The following is an 8,952-nucleotide window of genomic DNA, read 5'->3' as shown; positions in this document are numbered from 1 at the left end:
AAAAGGTTGTACTTTTCATGTTCTGCTTTCTCTTTTAAATGGCGACAGATTTTTCTATAACAAGTGAGACACGCCATGTAAAGCAGGTGTATCAGTGTTTCCGGTGCTGTCACCCTTGAGCTGTGAACAATAAACCACGGAAAACCCACAGGCATCTACAGTGAACTTTACTGGGTCATGTGTGCCACTAAAAGACCAACGTGGGTTTAGAAATGTGTGTTCTCATGAGCAACCAGAATGGAAATGATTTTCCAAAGCTTGAAGTTATGTGCCTACAACAAATTGACTTTAAAACAAGACCCTTTCTTGTTGAATTTTGAAGATCATTCATGAATATGAAAAAAAATGTATTTTTAAAAAGGTAATAGTCTCAGTTACCACTAAAGCCACGAAGCCACATGGACTGTGAACTTTCTGTGACAGGTTCAAGTGAAGGGGTGGAGTGATACACCCTTCAGCTACATCCTACTCCACTCCTGCTTTGGGTGTTTGAAGACCTCCTATTCATTTCAAAAGGGGATCTTCATGATCACACAAACTTACTGCGTTTTAAAGTTGGTTTTGAGCAGGAATCTTTGGAAATGTCCGTGAACTTGACTAACATCAATTGCACAGATCAACTCAAATGGACGAACAGGTACGTGGTGTCAGCTGTCGTGTATGGACTGGTACTGGGCGTGGGTCTGCCTCTCAACACCGTGTCCCTGTGGATCCTGTTGCGCAGACACGGGCTCCGGTCATCCAGCGCAGTGCTCATGATCAACCTCGCCGTGTCCGACCTGCTGCTCGCGCTCTCGCTGCCGCTGCGCATCTACTTTTACGCAACCGTCCGGTGGCCGTTCGGAGCGGGTGCGTGCACCGCGGCAGTCATGCTGTTCCGGATCAACTTCAGGACCAGCAGCTGTTTCATCACTTTAATCAGTTTGGACCGCTTTTTCGCCCTGGTCTTCCCGTTGCGCTCCCGGTCTCTGCGCACCTCCACGTTCGCCTCCAAGTGCTGCGTTCTGGTGTGGATCTCGTTAACCCTCCTGTGCATTCCGGGTATTGTAAATCACCAAAAGGCATTGAAAACATGTGGTTCCAATGTAAACTGTTTTGAGTCTGGGGTGCCTGTTAATGGCGCAAAAGAATCTGCGATCGGTCAGGCTATTTTTTTGTTCATTCTCCTTGTGGTCAACGTCGTATGTACGGCGATGGTAATATGCGCACTGAGGAGACGTCCGAGTGGAGACAAGACAAAAGTGAACAAGAAAATGAGCGTGATACTCATCTTTGCGGTTAACATGCTGGTGTTTATTGTATTTTTCATGCCATTTGCATTACATCTCATGATGTTACACCTCGATACTGGGAATGAGGAAAGCAAACGGGAAGTTTTTCATGCACTGGTCTGCCTAGCGAGCATCAACTGCTGTCTGGATCCACTCATTTATTATTTCTCCCTGGACTCATTCTGGCAGGACAAAGGCAAAATTCAAGGGGATGCGACTACTCATTCCCTCAGCAGGTCGATGGAAAGGTCATAAGAATGAGGCTGGTGAATATACTTTTGATCATGGCAGAATCAAATATTGGTAAAACAATGTATGTGATTTATTATGCTATCTGGTGGTCAGAATTACATTCGACCAAGTAGATTTGTACAAGTTATCATTCGACATTCATCGTCTGAATATTACACCAATTGCTCAGAACAGGCTTGTAACCACACGAGTAGGTTGCTTTGCTGACCCTTTGCTTTAATACCCGTGTACTTACAAAATCAATTTAAAAACATACAAAGCCAAGATAAGAAAATAATTGTGTTAATTGGGACCCCTTACAAAAGTATCTTATGGATATCTTTTCATTTCCTCGGACCACCATATGGAATGTTACTCTATATGGATTTTATGATTTCTTGAAACCAAAATAGTGTATTTGACAGTATTTGACAACCTGCATTTCTGTGTCTGTAATATTTATTTGTTCAGATGTGATCAGCCTGTATTTGGGGGAAATAAATCAAGGTCAACGAACAAAGACAAAAACATTTAACCAGAGCTTAATGCTGAATTATAGAAGAAATACTGATGAATGGAGACATGGAGAACATTTTCTTTATGTTTAGGGAGTAAAATATCTGTGTTATTCACAATGACACACATGTAAATGTACATAGTATATCAGCATATCTCTGCTCTCTTTAAAATCACCTATTAAAAATCATCTCATATCGACCAACGCTCAGACTTAAAAAAGTTTAAATAAATATTGACTTGTTACATGTATCATTTGAAGGTTTTCAGGATTTAGGTTTCTTTCTTACCTAACATCTTGGGTTGTTGTTTTTTTGTCTCCTTTGGTTCGCTAAACGATTCTTTGCAAAGCTTCTGTGGAACAGTATTGTTACAGTATTATAAAAAGCATTGTACAAATACATTGTATTTAAAATTATGCAAAATTAACTATCATTGTCTTCATCATCAATGTTATGATTTGGATCTTTGGGTGAGTCAGCTGTGGCCTGGGGGTTAGAACGCTGGGCTTGTGATCAGAAGGTTTGAATCTTAGTGCCAGCAGGTCATGACTGCAGTGCCCTTGACCAAGGCACCTTACCCCTGATTGCTCTGCAGTCTGCCAAATGAATAAATGTAAATGTAATTGATCTAGTGGATTCATTGAGGTGGCTTTTTGTACAAACCTATTAAACCTTTTGATCCAAATATTATGAGAATTTGTTCCATGTTTGTATATCGTAAGCTCGAACATTTTAGTTGCGATGCAGTACGGTTTCATAAAACAGGAAGAGAACTGTCTTTTGTGGAAATGTTGGATATTTCAATGTGAAATTACAGGCCAGGAGAAGGTCAACGAGAGAAATGCGTCAGTGTTTCAGGAAATGTTAATTTCACTTCTCTTCAGGTTTCTGATAACAATTTCTATAATGGTGAGTATTGTTAGAGTAAATATTTCAGTTGACGTGAAAATCGGCCATTTATTTAAAAAACTCATATTTGATATATTTGAGTATTTTGTAGCTTCTGGTTTACAATCTAGTCAGTGTGTGGCAAGGATGACTGATTACATTTTAGAAAGGAAATTAGACACGATCTAATGCAGATGTTTATCTAATGCAGGTGCACACGCTACATTTCCAAATCAGATCATTTCCAAATCAACTTCACGGACAACTCTCATTTCCTCTTTCCTATAATTTCAATTGATCTAAGTGGTCTGTCATTGCAAACTTCCACCCAGGCCTTGCAGATGTCCGCTGGTGCTTTGGAATCAAATGTGATGACGTGTATTCTGTGTGAGACACTTACTGCAAATGACTTCTATGTCTCTAATTCTCATGTTTGTGAAAATCATGAGGTTAATCTGTTGACATTTCAGAAGAGAATACACAAAAACGACGTTTGTGACAGACTTAATAGTTTATTTACATGTTTGCTTTACTAAACTGAACAGGATGTGTTAACTTTAATATACACAAACGCATAAACAAAAAGCTTTTGAGTATACTTTAGTCCAGGGCATGAGTCTGGCCTAAGGCTTCGTTCATATGACAATACTCAATAAAGACAATAAAGGCGTTTGCTATCAAAAAGCATGCTGAGAAAGAGAAGAATAGCGGAAGTGCCACAGGAAGTGGGTGTAGAGCAATAGTTACATAATTGACAAAGCACTGGATACAATGATGTGAAAGCAAGCAAAAATATATGTAACCACGAATGTGGTTCTTAACCAGACGCTTTAACCGCCATTAGGATTATAAGGATACTTATAATATCCATGAGTAGAGATGCACCAAAATGAAATTCCATAATGCAATACTGGACACGTTGGGCCAGATTGCCCTTTTAAAAAGAGTCTCTGTTGGGAATAACTATACCTTTAATACAAATAAATTATATGATAACCACAGAATGTTCACACAATACTCATATATAGACTTAAAATATAAAACAAAAATGTAAATGAAGACTTAAAAACAATTCAGATGTTTTGTTCCGTGCAATTCTTCATGAAATGCATTCGATTAAAATGAACCTTTCACATTTAAACTGCTTTTCCTGGGTCAAAGATTCTGTCCTAATGTTTTTTAGCACTTTCAGACAGTTTGTTTTCATTTAAATTATAAGCATTTAGCCAAAATAGTGTGTATTTTTTACTTCATGCATTTTCTGAGCATTAAACATACGACCCTTGCCTTGCTAGCATTACGAGTTGGGCACAGATGCACGTCTGATGGCTGAAATTTTGGTGCATCCCTATTCATGAGATCCAACACGAATATACTGTATATGAGTAATTGATTGAAGAGGCAATTGATGGAGAACAAGCAGCTTGTCACACATACAGTATATGAGCATGCAGGCATGAGTGTAAACACACACACACACACACACACACACACACACACACACACACACTCTGAGCTTAATGCCCAGAATTTCTTTTCTCATAGTTGTGAAAGTAAAGTGTGTCCTTTCCGCAACACCAAACGAAAATGTTTGCTCAAACAAAGATGTGAATTTTTGCACGCTACTATCCGTTTGTATTTTGTGATGCAAAAACGACACACTTCATCAAGACTTCAAGATGCTACTGTGCATGTATAAGCATGTGCTTATTATTGCAAATATGCAGAAACTAAAGGTTCGGTTAACGGTTAGAAAACATTTGTGATGGAATTAAACATTATGTCTAGAAAAAAATACAAAATGAAAGAATAAAGGGGGTTTAAAGACAATAAGGGTCAGAGGTCAAGAGTGTGATTTTCTAAGGGGAGTGGCCACTCAGACCAACAATGTGATCTCATCGGGAATGGGAGGGGCGAGGGGACCGGCAGCCTATGGGTTCTCACAAATGACAGTCTCCACCACAAATGTGTTCTCAAAGTGACGGATGTGGTGACAGTTCTCTGCATCGCGCTTGGAGACACCTTAGAGAAGAAATAAATACACAATAATGATGTAAGCTTATGTAGAAACATACGTATTTTATATATTCACTGTTATTAAACTGTGTGATACAAATATTAATATATAAGAAAATACAATGGACTTACGACGGCGTGAGGTGCGACGACGGAGCTTGTACGTGTCTTTACCATTACACAGACGATAAATAAACCGGCCGAGTTGATGCAAGTTATTAACACGGCCAGTCACAACCATCTCTTCTTGGACAATGTACGTCTGTGGGAGATAAGTCCCTTTCTACAAAAAGAGAAAAGGAGAATTAGAAAGTTAGGATATAAATAAAAGATGTATGAATCAATTACAATACATTTTCTGCACATGTATGCTAAAGGAGAATTTTAGGATTTACATGCATTCCCTTGTGACTCGTGACCTTAGCATTGCAAACATCATGATCTTTTTTTAACTTCATTTACACACAAAACAAGTACCTTGACGTTGACCAGAAGTTCCCAGAGGTTACGTGGTGGCATAACCACAGTGGTGTTGAGTTCAATGACATAACACTTGTCTAAGGCGATGTCATGGTATGCCGTTAGACCCTAAACATCGTTGCAAACACGCACAATATAGTGATGTTAAAAGAAAGTTGAATGAGTCTATGATAAGGAAAGAGAATTATGGACATTTGTGTTTTACCCTGTGGAAGTCATGAATGATATTAGCAGGGTCTGTGTTGCTGAAGTCGGGGACGGGGACACTGATTTGCTCGTAATTTTCTTTCAAATAAATCTCTACTTTCTCCTCCAGCTCTTGGGACCCTCGCAGCGGAGCAGACACAGAATCCTCATACACCACACGGCAATGGAAGCGACTTTGATCTGGAACCTGCAGAAGTATTGCATTATACAACTGCACTGACAGATCTAGTGCCATTACTACATGTAGTATTATTCATACTGTATACATAAAGACATTGCATTACCAGCATTAAAACTATTAGGACTGAATAACCTTGAACCCTTAATGACAGCCCACGAAAAAAATAACACTGTCAAAACCAGAAGATAAATAACAATAGTGTAAACCAACACTGACTTGTGTCAGCACCGACACAAAATGAAAACCACTTAAAGCATCACAAGGAATAAACAATGTCTTGATTTCAAGCTCGAATTTAACCACATAAATCAACAACACTGATTTAATATCTTTTTAAATCTTTGAAAATTAAATTAAGAACCAGATAACCCGATTAAAGGAGAAGTTCACCCATAAATCAACTTTGTGTGATTTCCACATGACGTTAAACCTGTTTAGAGAACTTCTGGCGTCTTCGGAGTACAAATGAAGATATTCAGGTGGCATCCGAGGGATTTCCAGGCCTCCTCATAGACATCATGGTGTCAGTTTTTGCCAAAGACATTGTTAAATTGGTCCATATGCAATTTGTTTGAAGCGATGAGAATGCTTGCGAAAAACAAACCAAAATACAGACTTTTATGGATATATTCTCCTCTGTCTTTTCAGTTAATGGCGTGCGTTCACGAGAGCATTTCTTCTTTGTCTTCTTCTTGGACGATAGCACTTTGACGCATGTGTATTAGGTTTGTGTCCCTATTGGACGCCGGTGCTCTGACTCACAACACAGTACTCTCGTCCAAGAAGAAGTGCTCTCGTGAACGTGCGCCATACACTGACAAGACAGAGGACAATATATCGATTAAAGTCTCTATTTTGGTTTGTTTTTCACAGATAAAGCATTATCTTCGCTTAAAAAAACTATGCACGGATGGACCTATTTACATCTTTAGTACTTTTCTGGACCTTGGCAAAAACTGACACCATGATGTCTATGAGGAGGCCTATAAGAAATCTCTCGGATGTCACCTAAATATCTTAATTTGTGCTCCGAAGATGCCGGAAGATCAATTAACATGTTTAACGCCATTAACGTAATGTAAAAAATCACACAAAGTTGATTTTAAATATAGTGCAGCACTGACTGACCTTACGCTGGCACATGGTCTTGAACATTTAACACTAAAACACAACGGTGTTGACTGATTTCGAACCTAAAACCTAAAACAACAGTTTTCACTGATCCAGAACCAATATTTTCGATTAGCCCGTCGTGCAGGATTCACAGCATGTGTGCTCTGCTGCAGTGCATATAGTGAGTATAGTTTATGTGTATGTGTTACCTGAGGAATGATGTAGTATCGGTAGATATATATAGAAGCATATATCAGACTGCATGTAAAGACAATGAGTGCAGTTGTCAGACAGCAGAGTCCACTCAGAGATGAGCGCTTCCGTCCCACAGGCAGGACCAGTTCCTTTTCCACCTACACACACACATGCACAGCACTTGTAAATCCATCATGTCATCAATACAACATGCCAATTTCAGTATCATCACCCACACGCTGGGAAACATGCTATAACTGGCACTCCACTCCACTGCAGCCAAAAATGGATTATTCTGTGCTCTCGTACTACAGCGAGAAATTCTTAGATGTGAGATGCTGATAGGCAATGACTAATGACGCCCCCAGTCTTGCAACCCATCTGGCTCATGTCCTTAGCTGGCCTGGTTTTCACACATGCACTGAACACTGTAGCTAATTGTGACACTATCAAAACTATTTGAGCATCTCATGCCAACGCAACACTGGCCTAACCAATATAGTGTGAGTTTGGGGCAGGACTATTGTCCAAGTAATAGACAACACTCAACGAGTATAGGCACATTTGAGAACCAGTACATGTTAAACAGCTAAAGCTGACTGAAGTCATTTCACCTCAATGTAGCCATCTGCCATTTTGTCTCTGTTGGATTTGAGTGTGCGCGAGTGTGTGCGTGTGCACTACAAATAAACATGCTGCACCATCTCATCCCCATCCCAAGCCCTAACAAGGACAGTCCTTATCTAAACAGTAACAATCAACGCAATAAAAGGAATACCAATATTAAGACCCAGCGTATTATTTAAGATATTTTAAGTATGTTGTAGATCAAACCTCAGCATCCCGTTCTTATCTCCCACAATCTCATCTCGTTTTAATAATTTAAAATGAATATTCAAATATGACTGTACATTGGGTACATACGGTGATAAATCTCACATTTAATAATGACTATTATTTGTATTTCCATTGTTGTATGATGATATAATGTGATGCGGTCTGGATGCAGGTGCATCAGTGTCTGCATCGTCTTGTTATGAAATCCAAAAGCAACATTTCAATGCAATCCAGCTACAAATACATAAATAGCCTACACATGCATATGCATATGGGGCAATGTAGATCATATCAAGGAACAAAGAGGCGTGATGTATGGCTTTATCTACATATTTTCCGTGCAATCTTTTTCATCTTATTTCTTTCGAACGGCAGTTGTTGTGGTTCATTTGTTATAAAAGCGAAACTTACGTGCGGTAAGTTTGCGGGATGCGGGATGAACATCTGCGTCTTGTCTCCATCTCTCTCTTCTTTTGGTCCAGCGATGGGTTGAAAGCTGATCTTCACCATGTTGACGGGAAATAAACAGAGGCTTTCTGGACGTGGATCCCTTCGTTTGACCTTGGCTTTCGGTCGTGTATTTGCAGTTCGTTACAATGCACCGGAATAATAAGATATTTATATATATTTACATAAAAATGGCTTTTAAGTCACAGTGGAAGCGACGCTGGGATGATGCGCGCCACCCGGAATGATGAAGCGCGCTCACGTCATCTAGCTACAGCATCTACAGCGTTTAATATTAACCCCTTAATACAATTATTCATGGGTTTAATATAGATTAAACATAACGATAGGTTTATTATAGATATCACGAGTAAACATATCGAGATCATTGTAAATGTAATTTAATATATAAATAAATAAACACGTTTAAATATAATACAATTATTTGTTTATGAAAAAAGAAATTGCCTATATGTAAACACACACGAAGGCATAAAATCCTTAAATAAAATGTGCAATGCTTTTTCTTTTGGAAGTTAGGAAACTAAAAAGAAATGATTTCAAAATT

At 39.0% G+C, this 8,952-nt stretch overlaps 2 protein-coding genes across 2 annotated transcripts; one reads left to right on the top strand and one right to left on the bottom strand.

The window, feature by feature from the left end:
• Positions 1–497: 497 nt before the first annotated feature.
• On the top strand, positions 498–2,696 carry lpar5b (lysophosphatidic acid receptor 5b). The gene has a single exon (XM_079480885.1). It carries the CDS (start codon positions 582–584, stop codon positions 1,524–1,526), a length of 945 nt encoding a protein of 314 aa, XP_079337011.1. The 5' UTR covers positions 498–581; the 3' UTR covers positions 1,527–2,696.
• Positions 2,697–3,403: 707 nt separating this feature from the next.
• itm2ca (integral membrane protein 2Ca) lies at positions 3,404–8,662 on the bottom strand. Its single transcript, XM_079480965.1, has 6 exons — positions 8,349–8,662; positions 7,115–7,258; positions 5,610–5,798; positions 5,402–5,512; positions 5,057–5,207; positions 3,404–4,930 (listed from the first exon to the last, which is right to left on the bottom strand). Exons 1-6 carry the CDS (start codon positions 8,445–8,447, stop codon positions 4,839–4,841), a joined length of 786 nt encoding a protein of 261 aa, XP_079337091.1. The 5' UTR covers positions 8,448–8,662; the 3' UTR covers positions 3,404–4,838.
• Between the last annotated feature and the right edge of the window lie 290 nt (positions 8,663–8,952).

The sequence above is a fragment of the Barbatula barbatula genome, assembly GCF_947034865.1.
Source record: "Barbatula barbatula genome assembly, chromosome: 19".
Classification (NCBI taxonomy): Eukaryota; Metazoa; Chordata; class Actinopteri; order Cypriniformes; family Nemacheilidae; genus Barbatula; species Barbatula barbatula.
This window is presented reverse-complemented; position numbering and strand designations above follow the sequence as displayed.

Bases quoted from the DNA above. Each gene is read 5' to 3' on its own strand.
- itm2ca (XM_079480965.1), bottom strand. From the start codon at position 8,447: ATGGTGAAGATCAGCTTTCAACCCATCGCTGGACCAAAAGAAGAGAGA. The intron at 5,799-7,114 runs GTAACACATACA...ATACTTCTGCAG, and splicing joins GATACTACATCATTCCTCAG to GTTCCAGATCAAAGTCGCTT. The intron at 5,208-5,401 runs GTACTTGTTTTG...CTCTTTTTGTAG, and splicing joins AACTTCTGGTCAACGTCAAG to AAAGGGACTTATCTCCCACA.
- lpar5b (XM_079480885.1), top strand. From the start codon at position 582: ATGTCCGTGAACTTGACTAACATCAATTGCACAGATCAACTCAAATGG.